The following is a 21,171-nucleotide window of genomic DNA, read 5'->3' as shown; positions in this document are numbered from 1 at the left end:
ATAAATGTACAGAATCCCAAGAACTCTGCAACAAAAGCCTCTCAATTAATAATTGAGCAAGTTCAGCAAGGTTGTAGGATACCAGATCAACACACAAAAATCAATTGCATGTCTGTATACTCGCAATGAATATGTAAAAATGGGAATTAAAAATTCCAAGGACAGGCCCTAGACAAGTAGCTCAGTTGATGAGAACGTTGTCCCAATACACCAAGGTTGTGGGTACAAGAATCAATTAATGAATGCATAAATAAGTGGAACAATAGATCCATGTTTCTTTTTCTCTCCCTTGTTGCTCTCTCTTTTAAAAAAAGAAAAATACAGTGCATTGCTCTGGCCAGATGCTAAGTGGTTACTGCATCAGCTGTGCACCGGAAGGTGGCAAGTTCGATCCCTGGTCAAGGGCATGTTTCTGGGATGCTGGTTCAATCCCTGGCTCCCATTGGGTCCAATGCAGGGGGCAACCAATTGTGTCTCTCTCACATTGATGCTTCTCTCTTTCTTCCTCCCTCTCTCTCTCCCCCCACCCCTTCCATTCTCTCTAAAAATCAATGAAAAAATGGGTAAGGATTAACCAAAAATAAAAATAAAAAATACAAAGCTCAAAAAAAAGTGTTTTTTTGTTTTTGTTTTGTTTTGTTTTGTTTTTTTTTTTTGGGGGGGGGGGCTATACATAGGTACAGTACTTGTATGCTGAAAACTACACAAAGATTTAAATAAATGAAGAGACAGACCATGCCCATGGACTAGAAGCCTCGACATAATAAAGGTGCCATGTCTCCGCCAACGAATATACAAGTTTAGTGCAATTCCTATCAGAAACCCAGCAAGATCTGGGGCTAGATCTAGGCACCGTCATTCTGAGGTCCAGCCGTCCTTCATATTATGTTCCTGTTGTGAACGCTCTTGTTACATCCCCTAACCCAGTGGTCGGCAAACTCATTAGTCAACAGAGCCACATATCATCAGTGCAACGATTGAAATTTCTTTTGAGAGTCGAAAACCAACTTCTGCGCCTAGGCCATCTAGTTTCAATCGCACTACATGTGTGCGCCCGCACGTGGTATTTTGTGGAAGAGCCACACTCAATGGGCCAAAGAGCCGCATGTGGCTCACGAGCCGCAGTTTGCCGACCAAGGCCCTAACCAACTGGGGACCACACTCTTCCTTTCTCACTCCCAGGCCTTTGCCGAAGCAGGTCCCTCCTCCTGTGTGCAGTCACGCAGTCTCTGCTCCACACTGACACCCTCCCGTGGCTCCTCCCCATCCCACAGTCCCGATGGCCTGCTGCTCTCTGACCTCCGGGAGAGACCAGAGAGTCTGGGATTTCCCTAGGATCATTGGACCTGCCCCGGGCCGCCCCGCCCTGCCCAGCTCCGGCAGGGGAGGGGACTCGGGAGCTGACAGTAGAGAGGAAATTCCCTTGGAACCTGTTCCTCTGCTTCCTGGCCCCGCTTGTGCGCTGGAGGAGAGGCCAGGCCAAGGGCCCAGCCTGCCATGGCCTCGGCCCTGAGCCCACCCCGGGCCCCCAAGCCCAAGTGTGCCCTGCCCTCACACTACCACGAGAGCTTTCTGGAGAAGAAGGGACCCCGGGACCGGGTAAGGTGGTGCGGGGAACCTGGCCAGTTGGGCCGCCCGGCCAGTGAGGCACCTCTCTGAGCCTCGATCCTGCCACCTGGCCGAGGAGGGCGGGGTGGGTGCGCGATGGGTCAGGGCATGGGCTGGCGGCTAGGAAGGGTTCTGTCCGTCCGTCTGTCTGTCTGTCTGTCATCTGTCTGTCTGCCTCTGTGTCTCTGACTCTTATTTGATCTCTTTCTCTTTGTCTCTCCCAGCCTGTGTCCGTCTGTCTCTCTGGTCTCAGTCGCTGTTGTTTCTGTCTGTCAGATACAAACAGGATCGGGACTTCCTCGAGGAAATGAGGAATTAAATGAATTAGTTCCCCTTCCCCCAGCCCTGAACTTTGTGACCCTGCGCTGCAGGGGACAGGGTTGGGACAGTTGTAAGTGAGGACAGTAAGAGCTGGTGGCAGCCTCGTTCAGCAGGACCAGATACTGCTGGCCAATGTGCGTATGCGGGCATGGGTGTGTGTGTGTCTGGGTGTGTGCGTGTGTTTGTGTCCTGATCAGAAACAAGCCCCACCTCTTGGTTCCCTCTAAGGCCCCACCTCTCCCTCCACACTCTCTGTATTCATCCTCTTCTCCTAGAACCCAAACCAGTCACCCTGCTTTCCCGCACATCGTCCTGACGTTGTCATTGCCGTTCCCGCCTCCTCTTCTTGGGTCTCCATGAGCCCAAGTTCCCTCCCGACTGGAAAGCACCAACAGGCAGTCACCCATCACCGTGGTTAAGAAAGACCATGGTCCCAACATGCCAGACCCGGGTTCACATCCACGCTCCACCCCTTTCTGACACCCAGGCCTTCTAGAGTGATTCTCCATCTTCCTGCCGTAGTTCCCTCTGTAATAAAATGGGTAGGATAGGGCCACAGACACATTTACATATGTCTTCAGTCAATGTTAGTCAAGTGTATGAATGTATCTATGGATGGATGGATGGTTGAGTGAATAAACTGTCCATATAAGCTATCCTCCTTGTCACTGCAGACTAATTAAAGTGATTCCTCCTTCAGGAAGTCCTCTCAGATTTTCCAGTGCTACTGTCCTCCTCAGTGACCTCCTGGCCCAGGGTCTGTCCCTCTCCAGGGCCCTAGTCTTTCTTCCTGGAGGATCTCAGTGTCTGTGCTTTCTCTGTCCTCTGGAACACGACATATAGAAACAGAAGCCGTGTCCCACTTATTATGTTGCCTGCGATAGAGCTGGTTGCTGCGAAGTAGTTGCTCATGGAATATTTGGTGGAAAGACCCTAGAATCTTACAACCTGAGGTGTATCAGCCCCTTAGACATCCAGAGAGTTAGGGCATTTGGAGTTCAGAATCCTGGTCGGTGGGGGAGGAGCAGGGAGGACTCTGCAGACCTAGAGTCCAGAACCCTGTGAAATTCTGAGACGGCGGCCTCAGCACCTATCTGAGCACCTGGCACCGAGGAGATGCCAACAAATATGTATGGGGTGGGTCAGGGACCAGGGGGATGTGTGTGTGTGTATGGGTGGCTACATGGGTGGGTGGATGGGTCAATAGGTGTAAGGGTGGGTGGGTGGATGGATCATCATAAACCCAGTTAGCGCCACTGACTCCAAGAACAGACCTCATCCTATCAAGATTCCCTTTGGTCATTTATCAGAGAATAACAGACCCCCAGAGGCTGGGCCATGAGAGCAGAGGGCCTCCCTAAGAAGGCAGCATCTGTTCCAAGACCCAAAGCACAAGGAACTATGTGAAAATCTGGGAGGCAGAGCGTCCAGGCAGAGAGAGCAGCCACGGCAAAGGTCCTAAGGCTGAAATGGGTGGGTTGGAGGCACCCAGTTGGCCAACTCACCTCGTTCTCTTTCTCCCCCTCTGTTCCCCAGGATTACAGGAAGTTCTGGGCCGGCCTCCGGGGCCTCACTCTCTATTTCTACAATAGCAACAGGGACTCCCAGGTAAGGATGCGAATGAGGGCCCAAGAGCTGGCCCAGCCTTGCCCCCAGGGACCAAGGTGGTGTGGCCAAACCAGGGGGCCTGAGGGACCGCAGGTCTGGTGCTCAGACGCCTGCTTCTGTGCCCCCAGCACGTGGAGAAGATAGACCTCGGAGCATCTGTGAAAGTCACAGATGGCCCTGGTGTACATTTTAACCTCTTCGTCCGCGACCAGGAGATCAAATTCAAGGTAGGTCCCTGGGGGGGAGGGGTGGGGCTGGGGGGAGAACCTGCTTCCCCATCGCACCCACCATTAACACACACTAGCAAGGAGTCACACAGGGTCTAACACTGGGGTTGGTGATACCAGGCAAGTCACGTGATCTCTCTGGGCCTCAGCTTCCCCAAATGCAAAATGGGATAATATGTATAAAGTACCCAGAACAAGATACAATTAACAAAGATCATCACTGCCATCATTCAGTCTTCCAACAAACATTAATGAGCACCTACTATGTACCAGGCTTCCCTCTAGTTCCCTCCCGAGGAAGGAGGTGAGGTTGGGTCTCCGAAGGTGGCAATTCTAGGTTCCCTGGGGAGGGAGGGAGGAGGTGGAGGCTGGGAGGGGACTGAGCAGGTCGTGCAGGGCCTTGTGGGCCATGGAGAGGACTTGCTTCCACCCTGAGGGGCGTGGGAGGCACATGATCTGAATTATGTCGGGGTGATAACATTAAAGCATAACAATCCACATTAAGTACTTATATTCAGACATCATCCTAAATTAACCTGTCATAACTAATTTAATCTCCAAACAGCTCTTGGAAACATGAACTGTTCAATTCCTCACTCCCATTTCACAGATGAATAGACTGAGCCTAATCAACATGGACTTTTCCCTCCCTCCCCAGGTAGAGAGCCTGGAGTCCCGGGAGATGTGGAAAGGCTTCATCCTGACAGTGGTGGAGGTCAGAGTGGTCACCTGCCCCTCTCCTCCTCCCCAGTAGTCCTCCTCAGAAACCCTCTTTTCCCTTTCCACCCTTCACTCCCCAAATAAGCCCCCAGAGTCTCAAACAGGTCTCTCACTGGCCTTCGACAAACCGAACGTAGTCCATAAACATGTTTTGTTTTGCCAACGAAGTGCTAATTTGGTTTTTTATATTTTAAATATTTTATTGACTTTTTTTTTTTTTTTGAGAGGAAGGGAGGATAGAGAGAAACATCAATCGGCTGCCTCCTGCACACCCTCTACTGGGGATGTGCTGCAACCAAGGTGCATGCCCTTGACCAGAAGGGAACCTGGGACCCTTGAGTCTGCAGGCCGACGTTCTATCCTCTGAGCCAAACTGGTTACGGCATGAAGTGCTAATTTCAAAGTCAGCTACCATCACTTAAAACCCAGGATTTTAGTCAACATTCCTAATGTCTATTTTACTCATTGGTTTCCTACCTGACCCCTGCAGCCTGGACAGTTTGAGACTACATTCTAGCATCTGCTCTGTCCTCCCCACCACTGAAGTCTCTCTCTCTGCATCCTCTCAAAACCTCTTTGCCCTTGAAGCAGTAGGCAGCTCTGGAGCCCCCAGACTCAGGTTCCCATCATGGCTCTGTCCACACTCTGCCTTCTGTGACATGGGCGCAGCTGCCCATTCCACCGCTGCCCTGATCGCCCCTCAGCTCCGGGTCCCGTCCAACCTGACCCTGCTGCCCGGACACCTGTACATGATGGCCGAGGCCCTGGCCAAAGAGGAGGCACGCCGCGCGCAGGAGATGCCCTCGTGAGTGCCGCCTCGGGCGAGGGGTTGGGGGCGGGGGTGGTGTGAGCAGTGTCTCCGGTTGGGTCTTAAGGTGAATACAGGGCTGCATTCGTGCTGCAGCGGGGTTAGGTTCAGACTTGGTGTTTGGGGGCTGGTCTGGGCCCCCAGTGGAGGGCCTAGGTGCCTGGAGGACTGGACTGTGCGCCTCCGGAAACGGAACGGGGGCTGGGGCGGAGCAGGGTCTCCTGGAGAAGGAGGTGAGGTTGGGTCTCTGAAGGTGGCAATTCTAGGTTCCCTGGGAGGGTCAACATCTCCGGGGGAGTCCTAGCTGGTTTGGCTCAGTGGATAGAGCATGCGGACTGAAGGGTCCCAGGCTCGGGGTTGCGGGCTTGATCTCCAGTGTGGGGTGTGCAGGAGGCAGCCGATCAATGATTCTCTCATCATTATTTTTTTAAAATATATTTTATTGATTTTTTACAGAGAGGAAGAGAGAGGGATAGAGAGCTAGAAACATCGATGAGAGAGAATCATTGATCAGCTGCCTCCTGCACATCCACTACTGGGGATGTGCCCGCAACCAAGGTACATGCCCTTGACCGGAATCAAACCCGGGACCTTTCAGTCCGCAGGCTGACGCTCTATCCACTGAGCAAACCGGTTCTGGCTCTCTCTCATTGATGTTTCTATCTCCCTCCCTCTCCCTTCCTCTATAAAATCATTAAAATAAATAAATATATATATTTAAAAAAGATCTCCAGGGGAGGGTCTAGTTGCTTGAGGGGCCGAGCTGGTCCTCCAGGGGCGGGTCCAGGTGCCCAGAGGCGTGGCTGGTTGGCCAGGACCCAGTAACCAGCAGGAGGCGAGACTCAGTGTTGGAAGGGGGTGTGAACGGGGGTGTGAGCGGGGTGTGTGAGCGGGGCGGGGCTGTGTGTGGGGGGGCGGTACGCACGGGAGGAGGCCCTCCTGTGAGACTTGACCCTCTGCAGGTGCTTCCTGAAGGTGAGCCGGCTGGAGGCGCAGCTGCTGCTGGAGCGCTACCCCGAGTGCGGGAACCTGCTGCTGCGACCCTGCGGGGACGGCGCGGACGGCGTGTCCGTCTCCACGCGCCAGAGCCAGACGCTCGGCGGGTGCGCAGGCGCGGCTAGGAGGCCGCGGTGGGGTGGGGTCGGTGGGGGCGTGGTTAGATGTGGGGGCGGAGTCCCAGCTGGGAGGGGCGAGTTTGGGGGCGGGACCAGAGGGCAGGGCAGGAGGGGGCGTGATCGGCATGCCGGGGGCGGGGCCAGGAGGGGCGGGGCCTCCATCGGTCGAGCCCGGCACCCAGCCGCCCGCTGCCCTGCAGGACGCCGCTGGTCCGGCACTACAAGGTGAAGCGCGACGGCCCCCAGTACGTGATCGACGTGGAGGAGCCGGTGAGCAGCGGGGCGGGGTCCCGGGAAGCACACGGGCGGATGCTGCGCCCTCCCCAGCGGCCCAACCGGACCCCTTATCCGCCCCCAGGTCTCCTGCGCCTCACTCCAAGCCGTGGTCAACTATTTCGTATCGCAAACCAAGAATGCGCTGGTGCCCTTCCTCTTGGACGAAGACTATGAGAAGGTGCTAGGTGGGTGAGGACCCAGGGCCCAGGCCCGCCCCTCCCGCCTCCCGCCTGACGGGGACGCCCTCCGGTCAGCCCCGGGCGGCCGCTGCGCCTCCTCCAGGCAGCCCTCTCTGTTCTAGGCTACGTGGAGGCGGATAAAGAGAACGGCGAGAGTGTGTGGGTAGCGCCCTCGGTCCCCGCGGTCCTCTGCCCAGGTGATGCCCCTCCCCAAGGCGGCCCCTGGGGCAGAGGGTGGGGAAACCTGGGACCCACGTGGTGCCTCCTGTGCCCAATCTTGTACCCAGAAATCACCCAGACCCTGCCCTCTGGGGACTTCCAGGTTGTAGAGGGGGCAGACAGAGCTGGATACAGACACTCCCAGCCCGGTGGGATTGAACCTAGGGCTGGTACAGTGCCTGGAATAGGGGAGGAAGAGAAGAGGGGAGGAGGGGGGCAGGGTAGGGGGAGGCATCCCGGCGGAAAGGGTATTTGCTGAAGTTCCCACAGGATTTCAGTAGGCAGAGATGGGCCGGAGGGGGACAGAAGGTGACGTGGAGTAAGAACTACCCTGAGATGGGAAGTTGGGGAGGGTGATGGGAAAGGCATGGCAGGCAGTCCAGCTTGTGGAGCAGGAGGAAGAGGTTAGCAGCAGTATGACCCGCCCTGGGCTGGGCAGATGGGGGAGGGGGCATGTATGTATCTATTCATATGCACATGCCACAATCACCGACACAGACTGTGTGACCTGAATAATCAGACCCATGTAGACAACAGCTCCACACATGCATGAATGCCTGTGTCATGATTCTATTCCATCTAGCACACATGCATACCTTAAGCCACAATTATGTGTACACAGCACAGATTCAGACACTTACGGACACCTGAATGTACACATGGAGACAAGCACCCCAGCACAGATGTTAGCATCCATGCACTGATACACATATTTACATTTAACTTATTCAGACTCACGCAGTGTTCATGTTTATGCTACACAGGGACTTATAAATGGACATGTTTGCAGACGCATGTGCACAGGGACCCTTGCCTGTATCCAGGCATGTACACACACGTTCCTGCTCAGAAGCACACAGACCCACCCTGAGGTCTCCCTGCACCATGTGGGTCCCCAAATCACTGCTGTTTCCCACCCAGCAGGTGTTGCATCCCTCGCCGGCGGCCCCAAGCAGCTACCTCCCGTGCCCGTCATACCCGCGCCCAGACAGCACACGCTGCCCCCGCTGCTGAACGCGGATGAGGACTATGTGATCCCCATTAAAGATGCCCCCGTGACCGACTACGAGAACAAGGATGGTGGGTGGGGGCCGTGGGGCTGAGAGAAGGGGCAGGGGAGCAGGCTCACGGCCCATGTGGCACCCGGTATCTCTGTCTACGCAGTGCTTTCTCCTGGTTGGCCAGAGGTTCAGAAGCCCAAGCAGTGTCCCCCGGCCCCAAGAGTTCAGGCAAAGCCACACATCGCACCCAAGCCAGGTAGGGGACCCTCTTCCCCAGCCCCTCCCGCATGCGTGGAGGGCCGTTCTCAGCCTTTACCTGCCTTCTCCAGAGCCCAGGGGCCTTCCCAGCGGCCTTGTCAAGAAGCTGGCCATTGGCCCAGCACAGGGTGTCTCCGCCACAACAGGTACGGGGCTGGGGGCGGGGGGCGATGTGGGAGGCGTGTGCACGTCACAGGCGTGGGACCTGTGCGGTGACGCAGGACCCAGCACTCCGAAGGGCCTGCGCTTGGCCTATGCTCCACTGTCTCCATCCCAAAACCCCTCCTGCCTCTTGAACACATTTTCATCTCCCGCTGGGGCCCCACATATTTCTGCAGCCAGTCCCGGTGGGTGGGGGTGGGGCAGCATGGACCGGGGATTTCTGGGTGCAGCTGATGTATAGGGTACCCACCCCCCAGGGTTGGCCAAGGTGACCGCAGAGCTGGAAGAGAAGCTGCAGAGGCGGCGGGCCCTGGAACACGCAGCCGAGCACCCCGGGGACTAGCGGGCCAGGCTCGGAGCGCAGGCGGCAGTCAGATGGTCCCCTCCTCCCAGAATTAAAGTTCGAGTGACCGAGGCCCGTGAGTGTGACGTGGCTCAGTGGGGCAGGGAGGGGTTCATCGGCTGGCTCCACTCCTTAAGATCGGCAGCTCAGATGAACAACATAGACTGATGAACAAAAACAGACTCAGAGAAAGAGAAGCACCGAACAAACTCTCAAACCTCAGAGGGAAAGTAGGGGGGGTGTGGGGGTAAAGGGGAAGAGATCAACCAAAGGACTTGTGTGCATGCACATGGGCCTGGCCAGTGGCCATGGACAACGGGGGGGGGGGGGGTGTAGGGAGGGGTTTGGGATGGGATGGGGGGGATGAGGACAATTATGTGATACCATAATCAATAAAAATAAAAAATAAAAAAGATCGGCAGCTCAGCAAACACCGCCATCTGACTGCCAGGAAAGCCCGTTTTGCAGCGGGGAAAGCGGAGGTCCAGAGGGCGAGGCGCAGCAGCGCCGCCCGCCCCGAAGAACCAGCAGCACCCCGGCCAGTGTCCGACCTTTATTGGGAAGTGCGGGGGAGGAGGTCCTGCCTGGGGCCCGCTCCCTGTTGGTGACCCCTGTCAGGAGTGAAGGCTCCGAGCAGCAAGTGAGAAGAGGGTGCCTGTCTGAAAACAGCCGAGACCCGGCGGTGGCCCCCAAAACCAGCCCCGCAGGGCGCGCCGGCCTAGGTGAGGCTGGTGTTGGAGCTGCTGGTGGCACTGCCTCGCTTCTGCAGGCAGCGCACCGAGCTGGGGACCTGCAGGCCCGTGGTCACCTGGAAGCTGCCGCACCAAACCTGGGAGACAGGGAGGGGGAAGAGGAGGCTCGGCAGCAGAGCCATCACCCAGAGCCACACACCCCCACCCCCACCCCAGGCCGTGGAGGGGACCTTACCGTGAAAGCAGGCAGCAGTGGCTGAGTGAACTTGGCCTTGAATGTGTGCAGCAGCTGCTTGGTGCGGGCATTGTAGAAGGACAGGAGGCCTGGGTGGAGGGCAGAGGGGCGGGGACCGGTTAGAGGGCTTGGGGCAGGGAGATCGGACGGGCAGGGGTGGCTGGAGGGGCCGGTGGGGGGCCCAGGGTCACCTTGGTGGAAGTCGCAGTGCACGCCCAGGCAGTCAGGCACGGGGGCGTCCAGCACCTTGGCCTTGTTGGCATGCTTGGCGGTGAAGCTGACCTGCAGCCAGTTGTTGATGTGCAGGCACCAGGACGCCGCGGTCTTGCCCAGCTGCTCGAAGCGGCCGAGGCTGCGGTAGGCCACCCCCACGCCGAATGCCTTGCTGTCCGGCTCATAGTGCACCTCCCAGTAATGTTCCCCGCCGTCGATCAGCGTGTCCCCTGTGGGGCAGGGTGGGAGTGAGAACGGGGTAGGATAAGGTCCCAGGTGCTTCCACAAAGGGGCAGCCACCTAGGTACTTCCCAGACCACAGCTATTCCCTCCAGATACTCCTTGGTCCCCAGCTATTCCTTCCAGGTATTTCCCAGGATTTATCAGCTTCCTCTAGATTAGGGGTGTTGAACTCAATCAGAGAAGGGGCCAAAATCTAAAATCCAGCCTAAATTGCGGGCCGAATGGTTTACTGAACAGTCATAAACTGACAATGCCATAAACTGACAGCGGAGTGCAGTGATGACAGCGCGGTGCGGGCCACATTGCATTGCAAGGCCTGGCGGGCTGGATTTGGCCCGCGGGCCTTGTGTTTGACACATGTGCTCTAGATACTAAGTTCAGATTCTCTCCGAGCTTCCACTAGTCCTTTCAGATTCTCTACAAGCACAAGCTAGTCCTTCCAGATACTCCCAGGCCTTAAAAAACCCCTTCCAATTCTTCCCCATGCTCAGTTACTCCTCAGCCCTCAATTCTTTCCAGAAACTAGATAATCCCCAAACCTTTGCTCCTGGCTGATTCCAAGCATTCCCATAGGCCTCCAGTCCTACTGGAGTCCAGACACTTTCCAGGACTCCAGACTCCTTCCCGCTGCTCCCCAGACTCCCAGTTTGCTCCTGGTGGAGACTAGATTCTTCCAGACCTCAGCTTCCCTTCCCCTCCCCAAGCCTTCCCTTCCCACCAACCAGCACCACAACACCCGTTACTGGGACCATTCCCAGAGAAGCCTTATTGATGGCTGCCTCAGTTTCCCCAGCCTCAGAGCCCTGGCCAGAGTGCCCCGCTCTCCTCCACGCTCCCCCTCCTCACCTAGCACCGTGTAGGATTCAGCCGTGAAGCGGTCCCGTCCCCCACGACCCGAGGATATCCTCTTGGGAGACGGAGTGCCTCTGTGGGTGACAGGGCGGGGAGCGCTCAGTTCAGCCCTCCCTCCCGCACCCGGATGCTTCCCTGGTCCCCGGGCGCTGCGGACTTCTCATCGGTCCTCGGCAGTACTTGGTCCCGTTCACACACTGGGCCCCTGCTGTCAGTGCATGCCTGTGCCCTTGCTTGTCTGGAAAACCATGCAGCCGTCAATACCCAGCTCAAAGCCTCCTCTCCCTCGACCGCTATTTTGGCTCCCCGGCTCCCCGTCCCTCCCTCCACCCAGCCTCGCCCACACGGGGTTGTGTGTTCCCGCCATCTTGACCTCCTCTACCAGAGACCTGGGGGGGGGGGGGTACCTGGCTGGGGAGTTGACGGGAGACGCCGTCCGCCCCTTGCCATCTTTCTCTCGAGCTTTGATGTCCTGCACCTTCCCGCCCATGGCGTCCCACTCCACCGAGAGCTCGTCCACCCGGAGGTTCTGGTGGGATGTGGATGCATCCAGGCGGAACATGAACGCTGGGGCCGGGCAGACGGGGAGTCACAGAGATGGGGAAACCCGGAGAGACACAGAGACAGAGACCAACAGTGACCAAGACAGACCAGGACAGGGACAGAGAACAGAGAGAGACAAGACACAGAGAGAGAAAGACACCGATAAAGTCTCAGAGACAGACGGATACAGAGACCACAGGCAGAAAGACAGCAAAAGACACAAGACGGTGGGGGGGGGGGGGGTGGGCAGCCAGAGGAGTGAAGGCCAAGGGCTTGTTGTCAAAGGCTTCCCAGGCTTGGGACCGTTTCCAAACCACTTGTGCTGCCTGTCCTTGGGGATTAATCCCAGGAAAGGGGTGGGCAGCCATCGGACAGGTAAGCTGGACTGGAAAAGGCCGTGCAGAGGTCACCGTGGGAGGCTAAGACGCTGTCCGCACTATGACACACTCCCCAGGTCTACAGAGCGCTTACTCGTTTGGGGCGAGAGGAAGTGTGTGTGTGTGTGTGTGTGTGTGTGTGTGTGTGTGAACCATCCAGGCAAAAAGGGCTTAAGAGCAAAAGTAAAGGACAAAAGCAGGTTTATACCAGACACTCAGGGTGCGGACTTCTACTGTGGACCAAGCTCTGAGCTTTCTGTCAGCCAGGGCCAAAAGGGCCACAGAATCCTGAAGATCCTCATTTCACCCCAGTCCCGGGGGCCCCAGGAATGAAGGGTGATAGTCAGAGCCAGGAGAGGGGCAGGAGCCAGTCACCTGGTGTCTCCAGGGTCACTGGCTCGGAGAACTCGCCTGCAACTGCCTTATTGCAGGCCTTCACACGGAAGTTCATGTACTTCATGTCGAACTTGAGACCTAGGAGACAACAGAGGAAATCTCAACACAGACTGTGAGCAGGAGGTTAGAGGCCCGTGTCCCACAGTGAGCCTGCCACAGCAGAGCACCTTGCAAACGACATCTTAACCTCTCAGAAACCTTACCCACATACGCCTGTGGAGCTATGAATTACTGCGCTCTGCACCCAACCCAGACCGGCCAGAATCTTCCCTAGGATGCTGGCTGGTACCGGGAGCAGAGCAGAGCTGGCCAGCTCGGAGGAAGTGCCTCCAGGGGCTATTGCCAGTGCTCTTGGCTAGTCTCCTGGAGAATGCAAGCCCCAGAGCCAAAAAGTGCAACCCCTGGATCTAGCCATACCTGGTTACTTATGACCCTTCTGGTTGCTCCCTGTTGGTGTTTGCAGGCTCTCCCTCCCCTCTCCCGGTTCCCACCCCAACTGCCTCCCTGTGGATTCCCTTCTCTGAATCCAGCCGTTTGCTCAGCAGCGCCATCTACTGCTCCAGAGCTAAGATTGCCACTCAGAAGGCTTGGATTCAAATATGGAACATGGCCTAGAGTCCCTCACTGGGTGCCTCAGTTTCCTCTTCGGCTAAAACAGAGATCATATTCCCCACGCTGAGCAGGGCTCACATGAGGATGAGGTGAGTTGAGAAATGGAAATCATAAACATTTAACCAAACCCCCCGTCTTTCCAAGCAATCAACGAGATAGTAGGTTGATTGCAAATGACCACATGGGTTATTTCCATAGGTGAGCACATTCACATATTCCTCAATACCACATAGATTCCACTATCTACCTAATAGATTCCACTTCCTACCCTGAGGACTCACTCCTAGGAATTTTGTAAAAGGCGAGAGAGTGTGGCGATAAAAAGTGTGCATCAGAAAGCCTGAGACAGAGCAGATCTATACCTGGATTGTGGTGGCAGCGACAAGAATTTGCATGTGGGGTAAACTTGCCTATGGGATTACACACACACGTGAATGGGGGTGCGTGAAACTGGTGAAATGTGAATCAACACCAGAATGTAGCCATGTCAGTTTCCTGGCTCTACTATTGAACTACAGCTATGTAAGCTGCCACTCCTGGAGGAAGTGGGACATACCCAGACAATGGTCAGCCTTAAAAAAGGAAGGAGTGCCAAAACCAGCTGTGAATGTACTTAATGCCGCTGAGCTGTACAGCCTAAAATGGTTAAGCCCGGCTGTGGTAGCTCAGTGGATTGAGCGTTGTCCTGGCTTCGATTCCCAGTCAGGGCACATGCCTGGATTGCGGGCTTGATCCCCAGTACATCTCTCTCTCTCCCTTCCTCTCTGAAAACAATAAAAATATATTTTTTAAAATGGTTAAGATTGGACAGGAGCACGTCCAAGCCCTTCTTTCCCCGTTTCTCAACTCAAAGGACCCCACAAAGCTTGCAACCAGGGCAGCAATGAGCAGCGACAGCTCATCCAGGACTAACCCCCTCACCCCCCGAACCTGTTCCCAAGACTCCCTTTTCTCTTTTTTTGAAAAGTTTTCACCTAAATTTATTATTTAGCTACACTTACTCCCTCCATGTAAGATGCACTTTTTTTGGCAAAATTTTTTGTCTTTTATCCTGTGCAAGTGTATTTATTCTCCTTTAAATATATCTCTGACTTCTTAGCCAGCCAAAGCATCCCGGCCTAGGCTCATTTCCCAATCTAGACCCTCTCCCGTTGTCCTAGGCCCTTCCCCAGCTTTAATAAATGCCCTCTAGCTCTAGCCTGTTTTGCTCAGTGGTTAGAGTGTTGGCCTACGGACTGAAGGGTTCCAGGTTCAATTCTGGTCAAGGGCATGTACCTCAGTTGCAGGTTCAATCTCTGGCCCTGGTTGGGGTGCATGTGGGAGGTAACCAATCGATGCATCTCTCTCACATCTATGTTTCTCTCTCTCTGTCTCTCCCGTCCCTTCCACTCTCTCTAAAAATCAACGTGAAAAGATCCTCTGGTGAGGGTTAACAACAAAAAATGACCTCTAAAATTAAAAAAAAAAGAAAGAGGTTAAGATGATGAATGCTATATTATTTTACCACAATAAAAAAGATTGAGGAAAAATGGGGTGTGTTTATTTTGATTCCCACGCAAAGGATAAACCAATAGCTTCTCAGGCCATCTTGCAGGCTGGTGGCTTTTCTTTCCCGCAATTAGCATACTTATTATTAACTATGTTTGCTAATTACAGACAAGAGCAGGCTGATTACCGCCCAGGGGCGGTGGTGCTAGTTATCCTGCCAGCAAGGCACTCCCAGGGTTTCCCTGGCTCAGGATGGCTCTGACACCCAACCCTACCCCCCCGCCCCCCCATACCTTCCCCTACCAGCTGGGTGGACTCCCTCAAGCTTTCTTTTTTTAAATATGTTTTTATTGACTTCAGAGTAATAACAGTTATTACTACTTCCTGTTAGAAACATCAACACCGCCTTCTGCACGGATCACGCTGGCAACCCAGGCACGTGCTCTGCCCGGAATCAACCACCACCTCCCGGTTCGAGGGAGAACGCTCGACCACTGAGCCACACTGGCAGAGCCTCTGCTTTCTCGCACCTGCCAAGGAAGTCCCCAACACTGCGAGGCTGGCCCCAGAACACCAGCTCCGCGCGGGGAGGGACTTTTGTCTGCTTTCTCACTGCTGTAAGGACAGCACCTAGTACAATGTAGTCACTCAATAAACATGAATGAATGAATGAATGAATGAATGAATGAATGAATGATGGAGAATACAGATAGGATGTGGATAGAGGGTGCCTTCTTCCCCTGTGACGCCCCCATCTGTAAGATGGCGATAAGCCTGCCTGTTACACAGGGTAAAACGTTTAGCACACAGTGAGCAGTAAGTGCTACTGTCATCGGTATCCTTGTTTTTACTACTTCCTGCTTCTCCTGGTCAGTCCATCCCGGCTGAGGAGTGGGGATCACCCACCCACCGCAGCTGGCTGACGGGGAAGCGGGGCGGAGGGATTCAGCGGCACAGGGCTGGCAGTGGCCGAGCCGCCCGTACCGGTCAGGGTGTACTCCGTCTGCCGGATGCCCTCCACCACCATCCAGGGCTGGTCCTCCTTGAGGCGGGGCGGGCCCTCGAAGTTGGTCCGCCGGTACTCCAGCACGTAGTGGTCGATCTTGCTGTCCTCCTCCGGCATGCGCCACACCAGCGTCACACAGTTGTCTGCCACCAGAGACTCGGCCAGGTCGATCTCAGGGGCGCTGGGGACTGACCAGAGAGAGCGGGAGGGGTCAGGACCCGCACCCGCAGGGGCAGGCCTTGCTGAGCCCGTCCACGGGACAGGCCTCCTTGGGCATGAAGCCTTCCTGGATCCCACCAGGGGGGACCCCTTGAGTTCAGGGTTCCATCGAAGCATGAGACGGGGGGGAGAAAGCTTCTTCAGGGTTCATCCAACCAATGGCTGGGGCTCTTCAGGATTCCACCACTTACAGGTAGAACGCTTCCAGAACTCTCCACCAGCTAGGGTCGTGGCCTCCACGGAACGCCACCCCTGCTGGGCGGGGCCTCTGGGGCTCTGCCACCAGGGGCGGGGCTTCCTCAAGATTCCACCTGGTGTGTGGCCGCCTCGTGGCACCAGGGGGCTTCTTTATGGCTCCGCCCAAGGGCATTCTTGGGGTCCCCTTACTCCAAGCCTTGTCTCAGGGCCTCCCAGGCTCCCAGCCACTTCCCTGGAACCCTGGGGCGGCCCCCTCTCACCCGGCAGGAACTTGAGTGCCTGCAGCATCCTCCTCTCCTGGGCAAAGTCCACCATGAGGTGACTCATGTTGTCGCTGACCTTGGCTTTCAACGACAGCCGGAAGGCAGGGGCCATGGTCACCCTGCAGGGACGGAAGTGGAGGCAGCCTGCTGGCAGGCATCTCGGGGCGGGGGGGGGGGGGGGGGGGGGGGGGGGGGGGGCCTGGCCTGGTCCTCCAGGGTGTGGGGGTGACTCCCTCCCCCTGGTTTTGGTCCAGTGCTCTGGGCTAAGGGACCCTCACCTGGGTGCCCCCACCGTCATGCCAGGGGCGGGGCACTGGGGTGGGGGCCAGGTCCAGTATCTTACCCATCTTTGAGTTGCTTGGCAGCCTAGAAAGAGGGACAGAATAAAATTCAGAGTGTCTAGACTGAATTAGAGAGCCACTGCACAGACAGGAAGACTGAGGTCCAGCGTGGCAGCCATTTGCCGGAGTCCCCAGCACCGGGCAGAAGCCCTTGGCTGCGCCCTGAAAGGACAGAAGGGCAAAGACAGGCTCCAGCCCGCCCCGCCCCCGCCCAGGGCCCAGAACACACAACTGGCAGAGTGAGCAAATCAGAAATACAGGACAGCCAGTTAACTTGCATTTGAGATCAACAATGCTTTTTTTAGTATAGGTTATGTCCTAATCTATATTTACAACACACATCAATACATCAATAGGTTCATATATAAATATATCTATTTCTTTTCTTTTTTTTTAATTTCAGAGAGGAAGAAAGAGGTAGAAACATCAATGATGAGAGGGAATCATTGATTGGCTGCCTCCCGCACATTGGACCGAGCCTACAACCCAGGCATGTGCCCTTGACCGGCATCGAACGTGGGACTTTTCCATCCACAGGCCAGCGCTCTACTGAGCCAAACCAGCTAGGGCGTCAATAGGCTCTTAGAAACTGCAACTTTAAGCGAAATGATGAGTGATAAAATCAGCTTTATGGTAGGCTAATTGAGGTAAGCCAGAATTAGTTTCCTATAGCCTATTTCTGGTCACAAGAGCATCACCAAACTTCTAAACAAAGACCCCAAACACTTGTACTATTAAACGTGGAAATAACTGAGCCGTTTCCAACCTCCTGTTTCCAGTTCAGGGCTGCAGGTGGCCGGAGCCTCTCCCAGCAGCTCAGGCACAAGGTAGGAGCCCACCTGGACAAGAACCTTTCCATCACAGGCGCACTGACACCCACCCAGACCCATCCAGGCTGGGACCGTGTGGCCACGCCAGTCCCCCCACGTGCACAGCTTTGGGAGGTGGGAGGGAACTGGAGTCCCTGGAGAAAACCCACGCAGACATGGAGAGAACGCAAACGCCACACAGAGCGGCCTCAACCAGAATGTGTTCCCACATCCATGTTATAACAGAACAACTTTGAATAGAACAGTGTCATTCAAGGGCCTGCTGGGATATTGCATGGGATAGAGTATACTAAAAAGTTACTGTTAATTTTAAATTTCAAATAAATAATTATTATTTTAATATAAACATGTCCCATGCAACATTTGATAAATACTTATATAAACATTTGCAAGGGATATACTTACACTAAAAAAATTATTCTTTGTTAAATATGAATTCAGATTAACAATTATTATTTATTTACTTATTTTTAAAACTTCTACTTTTTAAATATATTTTATTGATTTTTCACAGAGAGGAAGAGAGAGGGATAGAGAGTTAGAAACGTCAATGAGAGAGAATCATCGACCAGCTGCCTCTTGCACAACCCCTACTGGGGATGTGTCCGCAACCAAGGTACATGCCCTTGATCGGAATCGAACCTGGGACCTTTCAGTTTGCAGGCCGACCTTCTATCCACTGAGCCAAGCAGGTTTCAGCTAAACTTTTACTTTTTGATTTTTAGAGAGAGAGAGAGAGAGAGGGAGGGAGGGAGATATCACATGGAACATACTTATACTAAATATTGCATGGGCCACACTTCACTAAAAAGGTACTCGTGGTGGATGTGAAATGCAAATGTAACGGGTGTCCTGTATTGAGTGGCAGCCCTACCAGCAGGGCTGCTGAGCCCACCTGCGGGAAGTCTGCGCGGTCCGTGGCCTGCAGCGTCTGGTTGGCGGTCTCCAGAAGCTCCTCGGAGCTCTCCAGGGCCCGCGTGCAGGCGGCCAGCTGGTTCTGTGGGTGGCAGGGCACTGAGGGAGGAAGCCTCTCACCCGGTGCATCACGCCTCCCAGGCCTCCCACTGCCTTTGGGGTTCAGGGCACCACACCCTTCCCACTGCAGTAGGAGAGGGAGCTGGGGAAAGGCTGGGTGTTGCTCCTTGAAGAATATTAGAACCATGTGGGGATCCCTCCTCACGCACTCCCATGCCCAGGCCACTCCTGAGCCCAGGGCCCAGCATCCCCAGGGATGGGCGTGTGGGGTTTAGGAAGTTGCCAGGAGATTTCAATAGAGACCCACCAACCCCACAGGAGCCATGGGGGTGTCTGGCCATCAGATCTGGGGGGCCAGTGGGAAGGGCTGAGAAGCTGGAGTCACTGGGGGAGAGCGGGAGGGAGGAACAGCCAGCTGTGGGGATGTGGCTGTGGCGATGGAGAGAAGCGGGTGGAGTGGGCGGGATTAAGAGGGAGAACAGGTGAGTGGGGATTGCAGATCATGGCCAAGGAGGGCAAAGACCAGGGAAAGAGGCGGCGAGGCCAGCACCAGCAGGGTGTCTGGCTCCGGACACTGGGAACACGGAGCACCTCTAGAAGGGACTCAGGGAAAGGAGCAGGTTTGGGAAAAGGCACGAGGCCAGCTGAGATCTGTTAACCTGAGGGGTGCCGTGGAGATGGCACTGGGGCAGGGGTCCCAGGGAGCCCCGAGACACACACCTGCAGCTCGTAGGTGCGGCTGGCACGGTCCTGCTTTATCTTCATGAGCATCCCCTCCTTCAGCTCCTCCAGGAGGGAGAAGAGGGACTGGAACTCCGCCTCCAGGTCCTCCTGCACCTTGGCCGAGTTCGCCTGGGAGAGACGGTGCAGCTCTGAACAGCCAGGACTGGCCAAAGCCCACGCTCAGATGGGGAAACTGAGGCCTGGACATGGCAGCCGGGCCCCCAGTGCCACAGTTATCAGCAGCCACAGGGTAGCTCAGTGGTGGGCAAACTGCGGCTCTCGAACCTCGGTTTGTCGCTCTGTTGACTAATGAGTTTGCTGACCCCTGGGATAGGGGCTTAATCACAAGGAACAACAACAGCCTGTAGATATTGGAATTGAGAGTCTAGCTCCTAGGGCTGCCCCCTCCCATCACCTGTCCTCACCTCCATGTTCAGCAGCATCTGCTTGAGGGAGTAGATGAAACTCTGGATCTCTTCGTTCTTCACGGCCAGCGTGGTGATGATCTTCCGCAGAGCCTCCTGCCCCCACGGGAAGCGTGTGTACACACACACACACACACACACACACACACACACGGCCAGTCAGCCCCTCCGCCTGGCCCAGCTCCCTCACCTGGAGCTCATCCCCCAACCTCCAGAGACGCAGGGAGATGAGGGACCAGGGCGCCAATGCCCTCAGCAGGAGGCAGGCCCTGGGTGGGGCCCTGGGTCCTACCTTCCCTCACTCAGCAGGTGGACACCATGAAGACACCCATTTCACAGGAGAGGAGACTGAGGCCCAGAGTGAGCCTCTCAACTCTGGGAACAAACTGGGCGGGACCACAAAGCCCTCAAACCTTCATGCTAAGGGCGGGGCATGCTAAGGTGAGGGTCTAGCTCGGGAAAAGAAAACCCCAAAGGAAAGGGATGCCTGCGGCCAATGGGGGAGGGGAAAGCCTTGGGAAAGGGATTGGCAAGGAGAAAGGAGGAGGCTGAGGAGAGCGGGTGCCAGAGAGCCCAGGTAAGTGGGGCGGGGGGATGGTCTGGAGGAGGGAATGCTGGGAGGGAAGGCGCATGGGAGGGTCTTGCTGGAGCCCGTCGCTCGGACCCAGGTCTCGGCGGGTCTGTGTTCCGGGGCGCAGGGTCGGTGGAGTCACCTGTGCGGAGCGGGCGGGGCGGGGCGGGGCGGGGACACCTGGCCCACAGTCCGGAGGGAAGGCGTGGGGGATGGGGGTCCAGGCTGCGCCCGGGATACTGGGCGGGGGTGGGGGTGTGGGTGGGGGTGGAGGGGATGCGTCTGAAGCCAGGCTAGGATTAGGGGGAGTCTGGGCAAATGTGGGGGCTACGTCCCCGATGGAGGGGCTGGGCTGGGCCAGGCTGCGGCAGGGGCGGAGTCTGCACCGCAGAGCAGCTGCGGGCGGGGGCGAGGGCGCTGCGGCATCCTCCGGTCCCCTCGCTCTGGGTACCCCGAGGCGGTCCCTCCCTCCCCGCCCGGTCTTACCCTCTGGTCCTCCATGGCTGCAGCCCGGCTCGGCCGGCCCGGCCCGCGGGCCCGCTCGCTCTCGTCCCCAAGCGGGCTCTGCCGCCGCCGGAGCCAATGGCCCGCCGAGCCCTCGCCGCCGCCGCGCCCCCGGTCAGCGCTCCATCACTGGCCCCACCGCGCAGGCGCGACCCCCACCCGGTGCGGCAGGCTGGGAAATGTAGTCCCGCGCCGGGGTCTCCGCGAGAAGGCACTCCCCTGATCCCTCACCCACCAACCTGCAAGCCCCCAGCCCCAGAACCCGGGACGCACACGGTGGTGACATTGGTAATTGGCAGTGATGGCTGAGCTGAAGGGAGCCTGCAGCTGGGAGATGGGATGTCTGGGTTCGACCCCAAGCCCTGCCCTGTGACCTAGAACCCATCCTAGTCCTCCTGGTGCCTCAGTCTCCCCACTGGACCACCCACACTGCTGCTCACGCGGGAATTCTACCGAGAACTGGCCCCTGATGACCTCACAACCTTGCATTTACTGAAAAGCCAAGGCCTTTGCCCAGCGGATGTTCAGCCTTCCAAAGCCTTCTTTCCCTCGAGATCTGGATTCTGCTATTCCACCTCCACTGCCCCGTCCCCTCCCCACTCCCCACTACGCATCACCTG

General features: G+C 56.2%; 2 protein-coding genes across 5 annotated transcripts; one reads left to right on the top strand and one right to left on the bottom strand.

The window, feature by feature from the left end:
• The first annotated feature begins 1,334 nt into the window (after window positions 1–1,334).
• Window positions 1,335–9,079, top strand: STAP2 (signal transducing adaptor family member 2). Of its 2 annotated transcripts, none has more exons than XM_084883659.1 (13): window positions 1,335–1,599; window positions 3,466–3,537; window positions 3,666–3,764; window positions 4,423–4,479; window positions 5,189–5,289; window positions 6,255–6,395; window positions 6,608–6,677; window positions 6,766–6,868; window positions 6,985–7,059; window positions 8,006–8,161; window positions 8,246–8,338; window positions 8,412–8,486; window positions 8,760–9,079. In XM_084883659.1, the coding sequence occupies exons 1-13, from the start codon at window positions 1,498–1,500 to the stop codon at window positions 8,843–8,845; spliced, it is 1,230 nt and encodes a 409-aa protein (XP_084739785.1). In that variant the 5' UTR covers window positions 1,335–1,497; the 3' UTR covers window positions 8,846–9,079. The 2 variants fall into 2 exon arrangements, with proteins under 2 accessions (XP_084739785.1, XP_084739784.1); XM_084883658.1 differs by having other exon boundaries at window positions 1,336–1,599; window positions 3,666–3,768; window positions 4,427–4,479.
• A 306-nt stretch (window positions 9,080–9,385) lies between these two features.
• Window positions 9,386–20,681, bottom strand: FSD1 (fibronectin type III and SPRY domain containing 1). Of its 3 annotated transcripts, none has more exons than XM_084883648.1 (13): window positions 20,534–20,681; window positions 19,477–19,572; window positions 19,049–19,180; window positions 18,249–18,350; window positions 16,526–16,548; window positions 16,180–16,301; window positions 15,481–15,690; window positions 12,376–12,474; window positions 11,488–11,647; window positions 11,075–11,154; window positions 9,964–10,215; window positions 9,773–9,861; window positions 9,386–9,674 (listed from the first exon to the last, which is right to left on the bottom strand). In XM_084883648.1, exons 1-13 carry the CDS (start codon window positions 20,546–20,548, stop codon window positions 9,564–9,566), a joined length of 1,491 nt encoding a protein of 496 aa, XP_084739774.1. In that variant the 5' UTR covers window positions 20,549–20,681; the 3' UTR covers window positions 9,386–9,563. The 3 variants fall into 3 exon arrangements, with proteins under 3 accessions (XP_084739774.1, XP_084739775.1, XP_084739776.1); XM_084883649.1 differs by having other exon boundaries at window positions 10,055–10,215; XM_084883650.1 differs by lacking the exon at window positions 9,773–9,861.
• Between the last annotated feature and the right edge of the window lie 490 nt (window positions 20,682–21,171).

The sequence above is a fragment of the Pipistrellus hanaki genome (assembly GCF_964339955.1).
Source record: "Pipistrellus hanaki genome assembly, chromosome: 5".
In the NCBI taxonomy this organism is placed as follows: Eukaryota; Metazoa; Chordata; class Mammalia; order Chiroptera; family Vespertilionidae; genus Pipistrellus; species Pipistrellus hanaki.
This window is presented reverse-complemented; position numbering and strand designations above follow the sequence as displayed.